The sequence below is a fragment of the Psammomys obesus genome, unplaced genomic scaffold (assembly GCF_907164565.1).
Source record: "Psammomys obesus unplaced genomic scaffold, mPsaObe1.curated_primary_1811, whole genome shotgun sequence".
NCBI lineage: Eukaryota > Metazoa > Chordata > Mammalia > Rodentia > Muridae > Psammomys > Psammomys obesus.
The window spans coordinates 8,787,372-8,807,800 of NW_026590663.1; the positions used below are offsets into that span (position 1 = coordinate 8,787,372).

The window sequence follows — 20,429 nt, forward strand, 5'->3', positions numbered from 1 at the left end:
GCGCGGGCACCGGCCGGGGGGCGGGCGGCGCGGCCCCTGCGGCGGCCCACCCGGCCCGCCCGCGTCCCAGCCCCCGGGCTTAGGGAGCGCCTTCCGCGCGCACCTCACCCGAGCGGCGGTCCACGCTGGGGCCGGCGCGGCACCGAGTGCAGCTGTCCCAGGATGCAGCGAGAGGGTGGCTGCTCGGCTTCTTCCTCCTCTTCTTTGAAAAAAATGTAACTAGGACAGCGAAGGGACAGCGCTCCCCCCCCCCCCCCACCCCGCACCCTTATCCGTCTCCTCACCCAGAGCCGAACGGCGTCCTGGAAGGGGCGTGGGGGCCTTCTGGTTTAGCCGTTACTTTATTTGACTCCTTCTTTAGTCATTTGAGACGGTCCATTGACAACAAGCTTTCGTTTGCCCTGGCTGGCCTTGAACTCACAGCGTGGCTGAGGAGAGCCTTGAACTCCTCCTCCTCTTCCATTTCCCAAGTGTTGGGATTACAGCGCGTGCCGCCACGGTGAACACAACCCATTCATTTGACTGTGTAACAGACACCAGGCTGGGGCTGGGGCTCAGTGGTGGCCTGCTTGCCTCACCTTCCCGAGATGACAAACTTGATCCCCAGCCTGGGTGTGGGGACACTGGGCAGGGCGTTTATAGAGAGTGAATTAGATGAAACCAGCTTTGCTGAGATCAGACACCTGGCCGTGTGTGTGTGTGTGTGTGTGTGTGTGTGTGTGTGTGTGTGTGTGTCTAACAACCCCACATCTCTGTCTGCTTTGTTCGGTTTTGTTTCTTTGTTTTTTCCAGCACCTTCATTATCATCCGTGTGGCTTTGGGCAAATTAACTAACCTAAGCTCCAGTTTTGTTTGTAAAAGGGGCTTAACACTGTATAACTCAGAGAGTTGAGATAATTGAACATACAGCATTTAGCACAGTTCACACAATTAATTGCTCGGGGCTTAGAACTGTCATCGCTATCACTGAGAGGGAGTCCTACAAACCACGGTTCACCCTCAGCTCCAGCTTTCTAAAACCTAAAAGTACAGGGCCGGCACCCCCAAAGTCACACCTTTGCACAGGCAAGGCTCCCTTGCGAGGAATTTCCTTTTAGAAGTACCTGCACCTCCCCAAGAGAGACATTGGTCTTCTTTTCCCTGAAGGGAAGATTTATTTGGGTTCCTGGTTTCAGAGGTCTCTGTGGTGGTGAGGGAGGAGGGGAAGTCTTGGCAGCACAAAGCAGAGGGAGGGAGACAGTGTTCTTGAGCAAATATTTTGAGGAGGTGACAAGGAAGTCCTTAGGTGCTGACGGTGTGTCAGGGAGAAGCCAGCGTTCTAGGAAGGGTGGCGAGACAGAGTCTGTGCACATAAGCGAGACGACTGCCCAGTGATAAGTCGGTCTCCCCTCTGGGGTAGAGGCGTGCTTACTACCACATCTCCCTTCAGGAGAAGGCTCTCCTGCTGCTCTGCTTTTGCCAGGGAGCTCAGTGTTGATAGCCAGACTTTTCCTGGGGTACTGCTGTTTGCCTGCCGCATTTCTGCAGCTGCATTCTGCACGCTCGGAAATGAACGACTACAGTGACCTCGCTCTGGGCTCACTGCCTCCAAGCCCCGTGCTGGCAGAAAAGCCTTACCTCCACCCTCCCTGCAGAGGAAATGCTTGTCAGTATGTCCCTGCCATCTCTGCAGGGCCAGGTCCGCTTTCCTTCCCTCTGTGCTTTCCAGCAGAGGGCAGTCCTTAGAGAAGATGGTTTTCCAGGACTTCTGAAAAACCTGCTAGAAGACAGCAACCATTGGCACAAATCAAGAGAGCTGTACGCCAAGGGCCGTTCTTGTTCCTGACTCGTTAGTCCTTACAGTAACCCCGCGAAGAAAGTCTTACTGTTGTCCTCATTTTATGGATGAGAAAGCGAAGCGTTTTCCAGCAACAGTTACTGATGCTAACCAAACGGCCTGCTCATGAAGTCAGCTCTGGCACTAAATCCCCAGTTAGTGCACACACAAGACTGTCCCCTTCATGTGGCTAGGTTGTACATATTCCTACTTGCCGTCTGCAAACTCTTACTTACCCCTTTCAAGTGTGATTGATAATTTGCTAAAATGACTAAACCCAGAGGTGTTTATACTTAAGAGTCTAATTTTTAAATAAAAGGTGCAAAGCAGAAACAACCAACTAGAAGAGACTCCTTGACGGGTGTGGACTTGGATTTGGTATGGAGACTCTGCTCCTCTGAGGTCACCACCCTCTTAGTGCAGCCATTTGGTTTGGTTTTGTTTGGAGACAGGGTTTCTCTATGTAGCTTTGGCTCTCCTGGAACTCACTCTGTAGACCAGGCTGGCCTTGAACTCAGAGATCCACCTGTGCCTCTCCCGAGGGCTGGGATTAAAGGCGTGCACCCTCATGCCTGAGCACAGCCATTTTTCCATCAATACCAAGCTGCGTGTCACTGTTTCAGGCTCTTCTCACCCTCCCCAGCCCTCTCCTGTGCACACGGATGTGCATCTGTGTAAGGCCAGAGGGGAAGCTCAGGAAGGTGTCCTTCTGAGCCGTTCGCCTGGGTTTTTGAGACAGTCTTTCACTGCTCCGGAACTAGCCTAAGCTGGCCGGGCACTGGGATTACAGACACGTATCATGGGTTCTAAGGACTGTCAGCGCCTCATGCGTGCACAGCAAGAATTTTACTACCCAGCCAAGCTAGCCCCTGAGCCCCCTACTCAGGGTTTTCATGTGGGGCATGATAGGGATCGGTTAAGCCACTGGCCTTGACTGAACTCAATCGGGTCCACACTCCGTCTTCACAGGAGCAGTGTGTAACTCCAAAGCATGCTTAGTGGTGTTTTGTTTTTGTTTATTTGGTTGTTTGTTGTTGTTGTTCTGTTTTGTTTGCTTATTCTCCAGTCCCTTGTTTAGCCTGTGTAAGGTCCACTGTGAGCTGGCGCAGTGACCCTAATTCTGGTATAGTTGATGGCCCCTGAGTAACATACGCTCCATCAGAAGTTTGTGAGATTTAGAGACACTGTGCTAGGAACCAAGCACAAAGACCGTGCCTCGTGCTGTGCTGAGACGTGGAGAAGCACATTTGCCAGGATCACACAAACTAGCAGAATGGAGACAGAGAACTTCATTTGTGGAACACGGTCTCTCTGGAGCTCTGGCAGACTAGGAATTCAGTACGTAGGCCAGCTGACCTCAAACTCAGAGATCCCCCTGCCTCTACATCCTGAGTGCTAGAAGTAAAGGCTTGTACCATCATGCTGGCAAAATTCGGAATGTTAAACATTCATATGGGAAAAAATTTCATATGGGCTGTACACAGTGAGTCCTAACTTAAATCCCAGACTTGGGAGCTGAGTTCAGAGCCGGTCTGGAGTACAGGAGTTCTGGGCCATAGAATTACACCCTGTCTCAGGAAACAACAGTGAAAGTTGGCTAGGTTTGAGGCGCATTTGGCCACGTGGTGCCCGCCTAGCACGTGGAAAGCCCTGATGCCCAGCAACTCAGATACAAGGTGGGGGCTTGTGTCTGCAGTCAGGCGTTGTCTAAAGAAACAGTCCATATAGAGTATGCTAAAGGAGATACTCGTAAAATCTTAAGAGGTTAGTGAGTGAGAGTGTGCTAAAATATTTTAAAGTGGATTATATGCATGAAACCATAGGAAATTGAGTATTTGAAGCAACTTGGAGGTAAGTGCTCCCTTGTTTACAGCAACTGTGGGTAATTGGGTGTTGCGGGTGAGCGCTCGGAAACCTCTTTCCTTTTCAGTAGGCCAGGGATCGCCAGCACAAGACACATTCAGGTGATGACAGAATCGGGGCCAGCTCCGTCTCTCCTTTTAGTTCCTGCCTATATTTTCCAGACGTGAACTAGATGCTCCCTGGTGTCTGTTCTCGTGGATGGAGGCTCAGTCACCGCTTTCTTTCTGTTGGTGGGGATGGTTCTGTGAGGCGGTCTTATGCGGTCCTGACTAGACTTGGCCATGTAGCCGAGTGCTGGGATTGCAGGTGTATACCACCAGACCCTGTTTGCCAGGTGCTGAGATCAAGCGCAGGGCTTCGTGCACGTTAGGCAAACATCACCTGCAGTCCTGTTTGTCCCTGAGACAGCGTCTCACTGTGCAGCCCAGCTGACCCTAAACATGGCTCCTCCTGCCTCAGCCCCCAGAGCAGAGCATCATAGGCACATGTCGGCACCTCACTTCAGATGGCAGCTCCACTCCTGTTTACAGCCCTGTCCTGGTTCTGGGCGAGAATCCCTGGCCCTTCCCTGCACCGGGCCTCACACTTCTGCGTGGAAGGGGGAGGTTGTCTCTCAGAGGAAAGGGCCGGTTAGGACTTTCTAGATGCCTCTCTGATTCGACCTTGGCCTCCAAGAGGGGAAAAAGGTGAAACTGGGGTATAGTCTTTTTTTGGCAACCTCTTCCCATTACACAGTTTTTCTTTATTGCAGGGCTCTGTGGACTGCCCTGCCCTGGAGTTTGAATATGGAGACGCAGACAGCCATGCAGCAGAGTTGTCAGGTATGAAAGGCCGTCAGCAGTGAGTGGTGTGGTGGGGGCCAGGGGCCAGGCCTGTATCTCCCTCACAGCCCTGAACAAGGGCTGTCACCACTGTGTGCCTGTCCCCAGCCCCAAAACAAAGACCTCTTCTACACTTACTTTCGTGACTTCTCCTCGACAGTGCTGGTTCCTTCCTCTCTCCTGGTAATTCTGTTTCTTCCGCTGCGCTCTGAAATCAGCTCTCTCCACTCTCCCCTACTCACCTCGCTGCCTGTAGTCCGTGTGTGCGCATGCCTGTTCTCCCCGCCACCCTTCTTTATCACCGTCTGTCTATCTTCCTCTGTCTACCATCTTGCCCTTGGTAAAGCTCCAGGCACGCTTAAGGGGGCTGTGGGTGGTCACTGGCCGAGTAAGGCTGGGCTTGCCACCTGCAGCCGTCACAGCCATGCTCTGCGGCAGGGACCGGGCACTGCGGCTGACTGATCCCGTTCTCAGTTCAGGCTGCTCCTCCCTGGAATCTAGAACAGGGCAGACGTGCTCTCCTCACGTTGAGGGCCTCCAGAGCACACGTGCTGTGAATGCTAGCTGTTAATCAATGAGCTTTGGGTGGGGATGGTGTGAAAGTTAAATGTTCTGTCACATGGAAATGACACTCTGAGGCATGCTTTTTCAGAGAAAAAGACAAACGCTTCTGCAGAAGTTCTCGTGAATAAGCACAGGGAATAGATTTTGCAGTGAGTGACAGAAATCGCTGGGTTTAACAATGAACAAAGGGTTGGAATCTAGAATGTGAATATGTGTAGAGAAAGAAGAGAGGTAGACAGACAACTAAGAAGAAGAGATACAGAGGAGTGGGCAAAAGCTACGAACTCCCAGAAGAGAAAACCAGAAAGCCAGTAAATGTATGAAGGGGCATGCCTGAGGCTCTCAGTCGAGCCACAGTGCCGCAGCAGAGCGTGTGTGTGTGTGTGTGCGTGTGTGTGTGTGTGTGTGTGTCTAAACGATGGTCAAGGGTTTGTGGGGGGTTTTTCACTTTATGTGCATTGGTGCTGTGCCTGCATGTGTGTCTGTGTGAGGGTGTCTGCGCCTCTGGAACCTGAGCTGCAGACAGCGTGAGCTGCCCCGTGGGTGCCAGGGCCTGTGGAATCGCAGCCAGGCCTCCTAACCACTGAGCCGTCTCTTCAGCCTGGGCGTATTAATTAATAAAGAGTATTTTTAAAAACAGTATTGTTTCTCAATCATCAGACCGCTCGGTGGCTCAGCGGGTGAGGCCGCCTGCTGCCTCGTGCCCGTGCCAGCCTCAGACCCACGTGGTGGTGGAGGGCCAGCTCACAGGTTATCTGCTGACATTCACCTCTGCAGTGTGGCACGCACAGAGCCATGCACACAGTCAATTGACTAGTTCATCCGGTGTTTCAAACCTCAGAGCCTGATGAGCATCTTTCTGCACGGCGTGTGTAGCAGTGTGAAAGGGCAGAGTACTGAACTGGAGAGCGATTCGGTCATAGCTGGTCAAGTTGAAGATCTGCACCTACTATGACGCAATCATTTTATTCCTAGATGTTCCACCGAAGGAGCTTTATACTCGAGCACAAGAGTTTATTTCAGCCTCGTTTTTAATTATGAAAAGTTGAAAACAACCTAAAATCCCCAACATATAGGCCAGCATATAAGCACAGCGCGCATATAGCCATCAGTGTAATCGCTCTGTGTCCACACGCTTCAGTGTGACTAAATGCCCAGAACCAAACCGGGGCAAAGAAGAAACGGCAAGAGAATTAATACAATTGGGATGATGTTAAGAGTAAAAACAGAACAGGGGGCTGGAGAGATGGCTCAGAGGTTAAGAGAGCACTGGCTGCTCTTTCAGAGGTCCTGAGTTCAATTCCCAGCACCCACACGGTGGCTCCCCACCATCTCTGGTAAGATCTGGTGCCATGTTCTGGTGTGCAGGTGTACATACAGACAGAGCATTATATTAATAATAATTAACTCTTCAAAAAACAAAAATAGAACAGCAGCACAGATACATTGTTTAAATGTTTTGATTTATTTCTCTTTGATGTGTATGAATGTTTTGTATGTGCGTCTGTGGGTGCGCTACACATGTGCCCTGGACCTGAGGTAATGAGTACTTGCGAGCCAGCAAACAGGTACTGGGAATTGAACTGGGTCCTCTGCAAGAGCCATCTCTCCTGCCCGGGGATGTTGTCTAGACACATACATATGTAATAAAAATCTAAAAATGACCCTGTGAGGAATACATGCCAAATTCGTGACAGTAGATACTTCCAGAGAAAGGAATAACACTGGAGAGTAGTTATATGACAGATGTTATATTTGTTTAGCCTGAGTAAAAGATACATGGGTATCTTCAATGTATCTTATAATTACCTGCATATGAAATTCCGTTATCTAACATTTTAAAAATGAGGACAAAGTTCAGCACTGTTGCCTCCCTCGCCTGACTTTCCTGACTAAATAAACAAGTGCATACACAGACATAATCAATCACATTTCCATTAGTGAAGTAATGACTGACATACCTAAGGTTTAAAGTTGAGGTTTGTCTCTGCTGACCCTTCTGCTGACCCCTGTTCTGAGACGGGAGATTTGAGAGTCCTAACTCCCAAGTGCTTCTCAACCTTTAGCTAGTTGGCTGGAGCATACGTGAATTTCTGCTGCTTTATGGTACAGAGGGAATAGATTTTGAGATAATCTGTTGGTTTTCGTTGATTGTAAAGTGCAGGAGCAGAGTGAATGTTCTGGGGCAGGGGCGTTGCTACCCTGTTTTATGGTCAGACTACGATCAGGAATGTTAGATTTTCCTGAGCACAAAATCCTAGCAAAAACCCAACAGCTGTCCACATGACTTGCCACGTCATCTGTCCAAGCGGCCATATGTAGGAACCTACATTTCTGTCCCTTCCAAGGCAGCTCAGCGTGGAGGGGACAGACTGGCCCCAGCCAGCTCATGGTTTTTTAGCCCTCATCCTGGCGTCCTAAACATCATAGAATCTTGCCTCCCAGACCCCGGGTTGTTGCCCAATCCTTCTCGACAGTGGGGCTGGTGCTAGCCTGGGTTGACAGAGTGGATTGCAGCCCCGAGAAGCAGAAGCACTGACCTGCAGCCCTCCTCCTGCCCTCCACTCCAGCCCTCCTCCTGCCCTTATCAAGTGTTGAAGGCTGTCTTCCATCTGGCAGGGGGACAGGTTTGATAGTTTAATCACCCGGGACACATGTGGCTATTTTTAACTGTTCTGAAAGGAGGGAGCTGGCTCCAGATTGAATTAGACACAAGAATGCTGGAGCCTTCAGGCAATCCTCTCTACTTCTTCACTGGGGTTCTAAATGTGACTCTGGTTTGTCTTTCTGCTACAGAACTGTACAGCTACACAGAGAACCTGGAGTTCACCACTAACAGGAAGTGCTTTGAAGAAGATTTCAAGACTCAAGGTGATGCCATGTCCTCACGCACAGAGACGTGCTGTCTCCCACCTATGTACTGAAAGGCTAAGTCAAAGTTGGCTTCTCCGCTCCCTTCACAGCCACACACCTTCGTTTCTTGGCCATAGAGCCAAGAGGAGTAGCCTTGCTGAGCCATCCCTCTGCTTCTCCTGGTTTCCATAGCAGTTTCCATGTCCTTCCTCTGACCCCTTCAAGATCTGTTTCACTACTTTCTCAGTGGCAATTTAATTTTTCATTCAAGTGTGTGTTGAGTATCTGTTGTGTCAGAGATACAGGAAGCAGAGGTGGAGGCCATTTGTAGCTTCTTCAAGTAAGCTGCTTAGTCTGGTAGCAGTGCAGAGATGTGCATAGCACAAATGTAGCCACAGCCAGAGGAGAATACAGGATGTCAGGGCAAAGGAAAAGAGTGTTTGCGGCAGTGCTTTGGTTTGGCCCTCAGTGAGGAGGAGGTCCTCATGCATTGGGCCTGTACAGATTTGGAATGGGTGGAGACAGAGGGACTCCTTGAGGAAAGGCAGAGGACAATGTGCTGTGTGGACGCAAGTGGGAATGGTGAAGATTGGTACAGAGTAGGTCCAGGTTAGGACATTTGGGGCCCTTTTCCTATCCCTGATGCGTTCTTAGCTAAATAAGGAAAGCTTGGGCTTAGTGTTAGAACTTGCCTAGCATGTGAAAGGCCCAGGGCTCAACCCTCAGTGCAGCAAAAATTAATGAATAAAGAACTGTGTATTAATCTAAAATTAAAGAAACAGAATAAAAAGGCAAGGCTGTGGGTGGAAGAGCCACTTGGAGCTGAGGTCCGAGGCGTGTCTGTTGTCAGGGCTCTTTCCAGGGAGAGGTGGCAGCGGCTAACGTTGGTGTGTGGCCTTATACCCTAGTGCAAGACACCAAGGAGTGGCTGGAGTTGGAAGAAGATGCCCAAAAGACCTATGTGATGGGACTTCTGGACCGGCTGGAGGTGGTCAGCAGGGAGCGCCGGCTGAAGGTGGCCCGGGCCGTCCTCTATCTGGCCCAAGGTGAGCGTCTGTTCTTGCTGATTGATAGGGTAGAAGCTTGGGGGCAGGGGGAGCGTGCACAGCAGCCCGGCCGGGGAGAGCAGGGCCCCTTTCATCCCAGTGAAAGGTTGTACTGCGTGAGGAGTAGCCTGTCCTTGGAAGGACGAGCAACAGATAGTGTTGGACACTGCTCTGGGTCTCTTGGGACCTGCTCTGTCTCCCAAAGCATGTCAGGTGCTTCTTTTCTTTGTTCTTCTTTTTTTAAAACAGCATCTCACTTTGTAGTTCTGGCTAGTCTTGAACTCACAGAGATTCACCTGCCTCTGCCTCACAAATGCTAGAATTAAAGATGTGTGCTACCATGCCTGGTGCTCTGTTTTCTATTCTTTCTTTCTTTTTCTCTGAGAATGACTGCGAACCCCTGATCCTCATGACTCTATCTCCTTACTTCCTATCACAGACACAAACCATACCCTGTGCATGTCAGGATTTCTTACATGGATTTCCTTCCCTCTAATCTGGGCTATAACTGCATGTGAAGATCCCCAAGAGAACGCATGTAGAGAGAGCTGACACGCTGGCACCTGCACTGAGGTGCCTCAGGAGGGGCTGCTGTGGTGATGTGGAGATAACCAGAGCTAAATGAGGTTAACTGGGGAAAGCGTCGCAGAAGAACGCCGTTAGCCAGGTGTTGGAAGGGGCGCTGAGGTAGTCTTGCCAGAGTAATGAAATAAGCTCTGAGCATGTGAGTGTTGCCAGCAAACCAACAAATTGGGAACCAAAAAGCTGTAAAATAATAAGAAGAAACAATAAATGGGGAGTGAAGACTGGGAAAGGGAAGCTCGCAGGACAGAAGGTGGCGCTTCTATCTGTCTGCAGTCTGTGCCCTCAACCCGCTGCCAGCACAAAGGTCCTTTTGCTTAAAGGCTCCATCTGCAGCCCACACTGGGCAATCAGGAAGTGGAGGGAATTGATGTCCTCAGCCCTCAAAAAAGTGCCTAACAAGACTGAGAATATAAGCTTGGTTATCTCACCCGTCGCGGTGAAGTCCCCTGGGGGTGAGCTCTTCCGGCTGCCCCACTTCTCCCTCTCACTCCACTGTTTCTCTGCTGGTGATTCCTGGGGTCCATTCCCAAATAGACTGTTTATTTGTGTGTGAATCCTTACCTCAGGATCTGCTCCTGGGGCTTTAAAGTTGGCTATTGATGGGGCTGGAGAGACCCCGTCAGTAAAGCGCGCCGGCTGCTCTTCCAGGAGACCTGAGAGTAACTCCCAACACCCACACGGCAGCTCACAACTGTCTGTAATGCCTGTTCCAGGGGATCCGACTCCCTCACAGATACACATGCAAGCAAAACGCCAGTGTACACGAAATAAAATTAAATAAATCATTTAAAAAAGACTGAGCACTGCTGAGCACAGTTGACTTAGGAGACACCGTTTCTCCACTGGCTCACTCATGTAAGGAGGTTCTCAGGGACCCTGCCCGAATCCTGAAAACCTCTATTCTGTACAGCATGAGAGAGTCTTAAGAGTGTGCTGGGTAGGAAGAGCTGGCCCGGAGCCAGGTTAGCGCTCCGGCCCTAACCTGCGGCGGTGTGTGCTCCTCCAGGCACCTTTGGGGAGTGTGATTCCGAGGTGGACGTGCTGCACTGGTCCAGATACAACTGCTTCCTGCTCTATCAGATGGGGACCTTCTCAGCCTTCCTGGAGCTGCTGCACATGGAGATCGAGTGAGGAGCCTGGGGGCCCAGAAACGCTCTGGAAGGGGTCCCATGCTTGCCACTTCCTCAGGGGCATCCCTGTGGGAGCTGAGTCCCCACCTCCACTCAGCGCTCACGGCAGTTCCCCTACCCAGCTTCCTCTCCTGACATGCTTCCTCCTCGGGGTGAGCTAAACAGTGACTACACCCTGGCCTCACAGGCCTGGCCAGGCTGGTTCCCTTCTTACCCCAGCACCTCTCTGCTGAGCCTGGTGAATTCAGAGGGAACTTTCCATCATGAACTCAGCAGGAGCAGACCAGCCTGTCACTGCCTGGCTGTTCCCCTCAAGAGTTATTAATGCAGGCGTGCTCTCAACTGCTGCTCTGCACTGAACCGTCTTCTCCTGCACCTTCCAAAGGAAGAGCCATAGGTTCCTTCCCCTTAGAGCAGGTTCACTGTGGCTGCCCCCAGGCAATGGCAGAGGTTTGTGTTTGTGCACAGGGAGATAAAGGCTTACTCGTTTCTGTCCTTTCCCTCCTGTCCACAGCAGCGACAATCAGGCCTCTCGTAGTGCGCCTCGGAAACCAGCCGTCTCCATTGCTGACAGTGCTGAGCTCAGGCGAGTGAGGGCGACCGAGGGGTGATCAGCATGGGTTACCCCCTTTCCAAGCCCTAGACAGAGCTGGAGGTTGCCTTTAGCTAATTTTATCTGATGGACATCATCTTTGGAGTCTGTAACTGCCGCTGGGGATGACTCAGGAATCTCTTACGGGCCTTCTGTAACTCCAGGGTACTGCTGAGTGTCATGTACCTGATGGTGGAAAATATCCGCCTGGAGCGAGAGATAGACCCCCGTGGGTGGAGGACAGCACGAGAGACCTTCCGAGCTGAGCTGAGTAAGACGTGGCCCTTGGGGAGGTTGTGCAAGCATGCTGAGCATGAGCGGGGCAGAGCAGCTGTCGACCAGTGCGGGAAGCGTCCTTTTTTGCTTGCTTTTTCTTTTTCAGATTAGCGTCTTTTTTTTTTTTTAAGACCAGAGATGTTGCATGAGGCATGAGGGCTGAGTTTGACTGCACCCCTGTGTGTCTTGGTTTCCTTGGTTAGAAATGAGGATAGCCATTCCTCTTTCATTTCATCATGAATCCCATATGGGGGGAAATGAGTTGAATTGCCTTAAAACTGAACTGTGTTCTAATGTAAGTTGAAGTGGTCATCTGACAAGGATGAGATGTGAAAGCATTTTAAAAATATGTATTATTGATATAAATAAGTAAAGGTTGAGGTATGGTCTGCAAAATATCTTGATTCCTTTATCCAGAAAACCACATCATTACTGCCACTTCCTGTTTGGTGTGACCTCAAGCATTACCTTAACCCCTGGGGTGGGCACACTGTTTTACCACAATAGCCTCAGTCCTGTCCTTTGAGGGAATTTCTCCTGGGGGCCACTGTGCCTCCTTATAAGTGCTCTGGAGTTTCTCAGGGGAAGTGAGTGCCTTCCTCAGGGTGCCCAGTCGCAGGGAACTTGGGGCAGGATGCAGCTGCTTCATCACTTTAGCTGCTTTCTCTTTATGCCTCAGGCTTCTCCACGCATAATGAAGAGCCTTTTGCCCTCCTGCTGTTTTCCATGGTTACCAAATTCTGCAGTGGCGTGGCCCCTCACTTCCCAATAAAGAAGGTTCTGCTTCTGCTCTGGAAGGTAATCATGGTGAGTGTGTGATCTTCTCCATCCCTCTCGCCCGATCATATTCTTCTAACCTGGGTCTGGGAGCTGGAGCTGGGCCGCAGAATAGGGCAGCTGTTAGCCCCAGCTAATTGAGAGGCGCAAAAAGCCCTCCTGGAGCCATCAAACATTGTGTCACGAGGCTCCTTCTGGATGAATGTCAGATGGCACTCCCCAGGTTGACGATGTCAGTGGCTCACCTCCCTGACAGAATTGATGCTTCACAGGAAGCACACTGGCTGGCAACTGGGAGCCTGGCTCTCTCCATCGCAGTGAGCCTTGGACAGTTCTGTGCCTGCTTTTGTAACTAGGAAACGTGAAGATTAATGCCTGCCTTTTCTACCGGTAGAGAGTGGGCGTCCTCACAAGCACATAGCTGATAAGTCGTTATTTGGTATTCATCCGGATCCTTCATCCCGTCGCCTCCTCTGGCTGCCACCCTGTGTAGCTAGAGGACTGTACCCTCTTAGTGGGTCTCACTGGGTGAGCCACCTCTTAGTTGCAGAGGAAACTGTGTGACTCTAGGACATTGTAACATCCGAACGTGCACCCACATGGCGGCTCACAACCGTCTGTAACTCCAGTTCCAGGAAATCCAAAACTCTCACACAAACATACATGCAGGCAAAATACCAATGCACATAAAATAAAAATAAACAAATCATTAAAGAAAAGAAAAGTTTTTAAAATGAGCGCTTGTACCGAGGGCTATGGCATGCGGCTGTAAACTAGCCCTCACAGACTGAGGACGGAGACCGCAAGTGTGCGGCCAGCTTGGGCCCCACAGCGAGGCCCTGCTCAGGGAGCAGAAGGACAGGGGCATTCTGTTTTTCTAGGGGAGCTGCCCACCCTTCCAGTGTCTCGTGCTGTTCCCAGTCCTGGGTTAACAAGTAATGCTGCTTTTATTCTGCCCCTGATCCTCAGGCTGACATTGTGACCGTGTCATTTTCCCCTTCTCTCAACACCTTCCATGTACCCACCCCTTGCTCCTTGCTCTCTCTAAATTTGTGGCCTGTTATTTTTAGATACGTGTGTGTGTGTGTGTGTGTGTGTGTGTGTGTGTGTGTGTGTGTTTCTGAATACATAAAGGCAGCACGCTCGGGTTGCCCACTTGGTATCAGATAACCTCCCCTTTCCTTTTCGCTCTTTAGTTTACCCTTGGTGGATTTGAGCATCTGCAGGCTCTCAAGATACAGAAGCGTGCGGAGCTGGGCCTGCCTCCACTAGCTGAGGACAGCATCCAGGTTGTGAAGAGTCTGCGCGCCGCCTCCCCGCCTTCCTACACTCTTGATCTGGGAGAGTCTCAGCTGGCCCCTCCACCCTCCAAGCTGCGGGGCCGCCGTGGTTCTCGAAGGGTATGGATCAAACAGACATATTAGGGTATGGGCTGGTCAAAAAAAAGTCAGGATTCTAAGATATTCTGGCTATGGTAGGAAAGGGCAGTGCGTGGCTATTCCAGGTTGATCCTGTAGCCAACATGAATCCTGAGAGTCTCTGCTTTGGCCTCTCCTCTGGCCATGCATGTGTTATTGGTCTGGACCTCAGTGACTTGAGTTGCTTAGCATCCTAAGTATGAGTTAGGTTAGATTCGGAGAGTAGGGACCCTGAAAAGCGCATCAAGCAAATCTACATGTCTATTATGAATCACCATTTCCTTGGCAGCAAGAAGTTTTATTTTGAGCCGCCACCATCCTCTGTCTGGCCTTGCACCACTAGCTCACATTTGAGAGATGGCTGGTTAGTTCTGGCCAGTGTACAGTCTAGAGAAGTTCTCAGTACGTTACACTGAGCCTTGGCCACATGTCTGTGAGCTCACCAGCCTGACCTACCAGAGTTTACCACTTAAAGATGGCAGGCCACACAACCCAGTCTGCATTGTAGACAGTATGACTGTTGTTGTTTTTTTTTTTTTTTTTTTTAAATCTTTTTTTGTTTCATAAAGTGATGCTTACTCATTGTAGAATATTTGGAACAAATATAAAAATGTGATGAAGGGAAAAAAAATCACCCACAAGCTTAACAACCAGAGGCAGTGACTGTTAACTTTTTGGCCTATTTCTGTTCAAGCTTTTTTCTTTATGCAATAAAGAAAACTTTCTTCTGCCTGGCAGCAAGATCCTGTCATCTTCCTCAGGCAGGCAGCTGGTGTGCCGCTGAATGTTCTCCTAGGCAGAGCATCAGTAGGACAGAATATGCTGTAGGGAGAGCATCAGTGTGTTCTGTGAGCTGGCTGGGTATCACACTGGTCCTGTCTAGCTCTGCTTCTTGGTCATGGTCATCTTTCCCAGCTGTTGTCCTCTGACTGAGTCTAGAGAGCTATAAGATTGAGATGGATTATGGAGTGTTCTCACAGTAGATGGCTGTCAGGCTCATGTTTCCTGACATCTAGAGAGGTGACTTCACACCAGGCTGCCCTAAGCTCTGTATAATTTCCTCTCTCCCCCCGACCCCAGCAACTCCTCACCAAGCAAGACAGCCTTGACATCTACAACGAAAGGGATCTCTTCAAGACTGAGGAGCCGGCCGCGGAGGAGGAGGAAGAGTCTGCAGCTGACGGAGAACGAGCCTTGGATGGAGAGTTAGACCTGCTAGAGCAGGATCCTCTGGTGCCGGCTCCCCCCTCACAGACACCTCTCTCTGCCGACCGGGTGGCCTTTCCGAAGGGCCTTCCCTGGGCCCCAAAGGTCAGGTAGGTTAAATGGTACCAATGACCCTGAGCCGTGGGATTCCGGTCGCTGAGGAGCCAGGGCGCAACAGCACATGTTCAGTGTTCACTAACCTATGGTCAGAACCCTGGGTCAGAGGATCCTTCTGCTGGCTGCTGTCTTCCTCCACTATCCTTCCAAAGGAAGGAACGGGGGCCCTGGAAAGTTCTCTCTCTCAAGGCTCTTTTGTTTTGTGTTCTCTCTCTCTCTGGTATTGGTCTCCTCACCATCATCTCAGACAGAAGGACATTGAACACTTCTTGGAGATAAGCAGAAACAAGTTCATTGGATTCACTCTTGGGCAGTAAGTGATGAGATAGTCACAGCTGGATATAAAGTCTATCGCAGAAGGCTGACAGCCCTCCCCACTAGCCTCTAAGGCTAGAATGGATTTCACTGCCGAAGGTGTCATTAGGCTGCCTGTTCCATAGAGTGGGAAACTGTCCCCTACAGACCAAGTGAATAACTGAGAGGCTCTATGACACTCTCCTAGTTTTCAGAAAGGCTTCTGCATGGCGTTGTTATTTCTGGGGTGGAAAGCACAAAGATGGACCGGGAATCTTAAGTAGGAAGGTGTAGGAGTAGTTTTCTCCTCCGCGGAGCTTATGGGCTGGTGTTCTGCACCTCTTACAGAGACACCGACACCTTGGTTGGATTACCTCGACCCATCCATGAGAGTGTGAAGACTCTGAAGCAGGTGACTAGGGTGGCTGTCATTCAGAGTGAGGGCACCGCTGCCCCAGTGCTGGACAGAGCTCTTCTAGATCCACTCAGGACTTCTGCAGGCTTCCGGCCAAGTAGGAAAAGTCAGCTCTCTCTGCTTACCCAGTTTCCTGCATTCAGGCTGATGACACACTAGTTCCTTTCTCTTGTTCCTTTTCCCTCTTTCTGTCGTTCTCTATCCTTTCCCATTCTTTGCTTTTCTTTTATCTCTCTCTCTCTCTCTCTCTCTAGGTCCACTGGCTTTTAAAGGCCAAGACTAGGTAGGAATTTTTATACCAGTACATGTATAAACAGTGGATTCAAACCTGCACACATACATGCGTGTGTGTCAAACGTGTGAGCAGTAGTCCAGGGCAAAGGTCTACTCTTGGCCTCCCCTTGCACTTTATCGCAAATGACTAGGTACCTGCCAGTGTCCACAAATAGGAGATGTAATACACAGAAATTGTTTACAAAGTACTGCTTGATGCTAATTATGCAGAAGTCAGTAAGACTCTTGCTTCCAAAGGTTTTCTGTGTAGTTAGGATGCTAGCCCCATGGACTGTTTCTTTATGAACAAGGGAACTTGAGGAGGAGACTGGGCCAAGTGTGCTTAGGTTCTCATCTCCTGTCGGTGTTTTCTTGTCTTTCCAGCACAAGTATATCTCCATCGCAGACATACAGATCAAGACTGAAGAGGAGCTGGGGAGATGTCCCCTGTCCCTGGTGAGTCGAGGCCCAGCACGCAGGGGAGGGCTGCTGCGGAGCACGCGCTGCACATGCGCTGACTCAGCTGGTTAGGCTCTTGCTGTGCCATGCACTGTTTTCAAGTTAGGGAAGGCAAGTCGTTAAAAAACTAAAGACCATCACAGAATGGTAGATCTTATGGAGATAATTTAAATAGGATAACATCATAAAAGTATCTGTCGATTATTTCATTTGGCAATTGGTATAGATGAGGTGTCTTGGAGGGTGACATCTAACCAAGATCTGAAGTACGGAAAGGAGCTAGCCATGGGAGTATCAGAGGAGAGAACACTGAGTAGAATCGGGGAAAGGGCAGGCACGGGGTATAAGAGGCAGCAAAGAAAGCTGCAGCAACAGCCCACGGGTGAGAGGTACACTTGTGGGGATGAGGTCAGGCAAGTGACCTAGGGCCTCTACAAAGGACCCATTAGCAGAGGGAGGGAGCTCGAAGTTGATTCAGGCACAAAGGGAGACCTTTGGAGGTTTTAAGCAGAGGAGAGACATTAATCTTGGGTTTTAAAAAGCACTATCTACTGTACAAAGATTGCAGCAAGCAAAGAAGGGAGGCATTAACCCATCTGGGCCAGTTCAAGTAAAAGTTGGCAGTTCCCTGGACTGGAGGAATGTGGACTGTTGTTTGTTTGCTTGTTTAAGTATAGCTGATAGGCTTGCAGGGCTACTAGAGTATATCAAGAGGCAAAGAGAAGAACCAAGACTGACTGTCACCTGGGGAATAAGAAGAGTACCAAAAATCCCGTTTGGACACACTAAGGTCCAGCTGTCCTTCAAGTACTTTTGCAGAACTGCTGGACAGTCAGATGGAGAAGTCTGCAGTTCTAGGGAGAGGACTGGCTTAAAGAAACCTGAGAGTCACTGATTTGTTACATTGGTAACACCTCTCTCGTGGCTAAGAGGGCCCAGGGAGTGGGCAGAGACAGAAGAGGATGGCACTGGGATAGGCCCCAGAACACACCAGTATATTGACTGGCAGTAGTCATGAGAGAAAACACTCGGTGACATGGAAGGAACTCTGGAAGTTTGTATCAGACAAGAAAAACACAGTTGTAAACAAGGGAGTGAGTGACATGCCGGGCGTAGTGGGGCATGCCTGTGATCCCAGCACTCTGGGAGGCAAAGGCAGGTGGCTCTGAGTTCGAGGCCAGCCTAGTCAACAAAGTTAGTCCAGGACAGCCAGGCTACACAGAGAAACCCTATGTTGGGGAGGAAGAAAGCGGGGAGGGCGGTACTCGGCTGTGTCAAGTGCTGTGATGGGTGATGCATGGTAAGGCCAGAAGTGCCTATTGGGTTGGGCAGCGTCAAGGTAATCGGTGACTTTAAGTATGATGACAGTGAAATGGCCAAAAGCCTGTTGCAAGTACATTGAAAAAGAATGTGAAGAAAAGAGGTAGAAAACCAACAACTAATGAAAAGAAGCAAAGAGAAATGAGATGGTAGCTACAGGAAGATGTGGGATAAAGGGGGAGCATGATGCTAAAACATAAATTATGGTGTTTGTGTAATCCCAGTACCTGAGAATAGAAGCAGAGGGTCAGGAGTTCAAAGCCATTCTCATCTACTTACCTTTGAGGCCAGCCTGGGCCACATGAGACCCTGTTTGGAAAAAAGAGAGAGAGAGAGAGAGAGAAGGAAGGAAGGAAGGAAGGAAGGAAGGAAGGAAGGAAGGAAGGAAGGAAGGAAGGAAGGAAGGATGGAAGAAAGGATGGAAGAAAGGAAGGAAAGAATTTAGATGATCCAGCAGAGCAACTAACTAAAGGTCTGATAGATTTTATCAAGAGAAAGGAAAGAATATGTAGGCTGGAGAGATGGCTCAATGATTAAGAGTACTTTCTGTCATTCCCATGGACCTGACATCAATTTCTAGCACCCTCATTGCAGGGAACCTCAAGACCCCAAGACCAAGTTCTCAGCACAACAAGGACAAGGGGCAGGAAACAAGAGACAAGGAAAGAAGACAGAGGACGAGGGAGAAGGGGAGGGGAACAGGGAGAAGGGCTAGGGATCTCTGACCCAGAAGGAACAAAGCATGGCCTCTGGGCAGAGGAGAGACAGGCCCATGGCAGTAGCATGAGAAGCCCTGTGTTAGGGTGAGGTGTTTCATTTTAACTGGGCATGGTAATTAGGTGAGCCAAAAGGGGCTTTTGATGGCATGCCTCCAATACTTTGATAGCTGAACCTTGGTGGTCAGCTTCAGGAGGAGGAATTGGACAAATAAGGGAACAGACCTTGGTGGCTAGCTTTTGGAAGGTGATCTTACGATTTTTAATAAGGCAGAGAGTCAGGGAGAAGAGCAAGGCCTCCCAGACCCATTCTCGCACACCGGAGCTGGGCAGATTCTCTTCCTGCCTGGCAGCTTACAGCCATATGTAGCTCGAGAGGATGCAATGGCTCTGGCCTCCACAGGCGCCTCACTCATTCACATACCCACATGCACACACCCATGCATAATTAAAACTAATGAAAGTAACTATAAAAAGGATTTCAAGCCCAAGCAGAGGCTTGGTTTGTGTTCTCAGCACAGGAAGTTATCTCGCATGTCAGAAGGCACACGGAGACTGGCAGATCTTTTCTTCCAAAGATGGAGTATGTCTTTCTGATTGCTCTGCCTTTGTGTGAGGCGGAGTCAGCGACTTGAGGGCTCTGGGGTGAGGGCATTGGTTGAAGAGAGGGAAGGTGGTTAGCCTTTTGGGGAGCAGTAAGGCACACAGGCTAGGATCACTAGGCTCTCTTAAGTGCCGGTTCAAGACTTGTCTCGACTGGCCAGTTATCCCCCCTTCCTCCAAGTCTATGGCAGTCACTCTCACTGTAATAGGGAGGCCTGGGCTGCCTGGGCAGCATCTGAGACCCCTACTCCTTCCGTTCTTCTAAAGGGGTTAGTGAGGTCATGAAGAAGCAGGTGTGCATGGGGAAAGTGCAAGAGGAAAGTGATGTTGAGGGGGGGGACAGCAGCTTTGGGAGGTGAAAAGCCTCCTTCTGAGCTCATCTCCCTACTCCCCTGTCTTTTCCTTTCCCCTTCCTAGATGATGGGAACTCTGGAGCTCTTGGTTGATCTCTGATTAAGATCATGGAAAGAGCCTCTGTGTGGTGTATCTCAGTGTTGGGTGTGTTTATACTTAGGGTACACCCGTATTTAGGACGGATTTGTGTGGCTGTGTGCACCAAAGCAGCGAGTGGTTTAAGCCAGTTTCCAGGTTGAAGTCCTGGCTCCTGATAGGGCACATGACATAGAGGAATTAATTGCAGATACTGGGGAGACCAGGCTCATCAACTGGGAAAAGACAGCAGAGATCATCTAAACCAGCTCAAAGGAAAAACGAGAGCCTAAGAGGAATGGTCACTCACCCAGAACCCTGTAATGAGCCGTGAATGCAGTTAGGGTAGCGTGCCAAGGCGGCTCCCAGTGCAGCTGTCCCTCACCAACCAACAGCAGGAAGGGTGGCCTGGGTAAAGTGTGTGCTCTGCCGCAGGGAGAAGAGGTGGTGCCTGAAACCCCGAGTGAAGTCCTCTACCAGGGCCTGCTCTACAGCCTCCCCCAGCACATGGTAAGAGCCGGCTGGGCCAGGCCGCCCTTTCACTAAAGGGCTCCGAAGGGTGCCATTCCCTAGCCCTTCTGCTGGGCCAGAGGTGCAGAATCAAGTCAAAGCTATCATATATGAGGCCTCAAGGCCATTGCTCCTACCAATTCCCACTATCAGTACTGCCTTGTCTGCATGTCTTTGGTTGCCACTGGATGGGAATGCTGAAGAGGCTGACAGTGTGAGAGGAAGGAAAAGAGGGGGAAATGCTGGCTTACCTCTCCCACTCATGTCTCTGCATTGTCCCGCCCACTCTCCCCCACACGTGCCCCGCCCACTCTCTCCCCCACACCTGCCCCGCCCACTCTCTCCC

At 50.3% G+C, this 20,429-nt stretch overlaps 1 protein-coding gene across 1 annotated transcript in view; it reads left to right on the top strand.

Annotated features, from left to right (window-relative positions):
* Positions 1-4,430: 4,430 nt before the first annotated feature.
* Positions 4,431-20,429, top strand: part of Strip2 (striatin interacting protein 2) — a gene marked incomplete at its 5' end in the record, with an annotated part of 34,179 nt that continues 18,180 nt past the window's right edge. Inside the window, 13 exon segments of the mRNA XM_055608204.1 lie at positions 4,431-4,500; positions 7,861-7,935; positions 8,826-8,963; positions 10,555-10,675; positions 11,196-11,264; positions 11,435-11,541; positions 12,226-12,353; positions 13,520-13,723; positions 14,822-15,057; positions 15,312-15,377; positions 15,707-15,770; positions 16,431-16,502; positions 20,009-20,083. Coding sequence (XP_055464179.1) covers positions 4,431-4,500; positions 7,861-7,935; positions 8,826-8,963; positions 10,555-10,675; positions 11,196-11,264; positions 11,435-11,541; positions 12,226-12,353; positions 13,520-13,723; positions 14,822-15,057; positions 15,312-15,377; positions 15,707-15,770; positions 16,431-16,502; positions 20,009-20,083 — 1,425 coding nt within the window.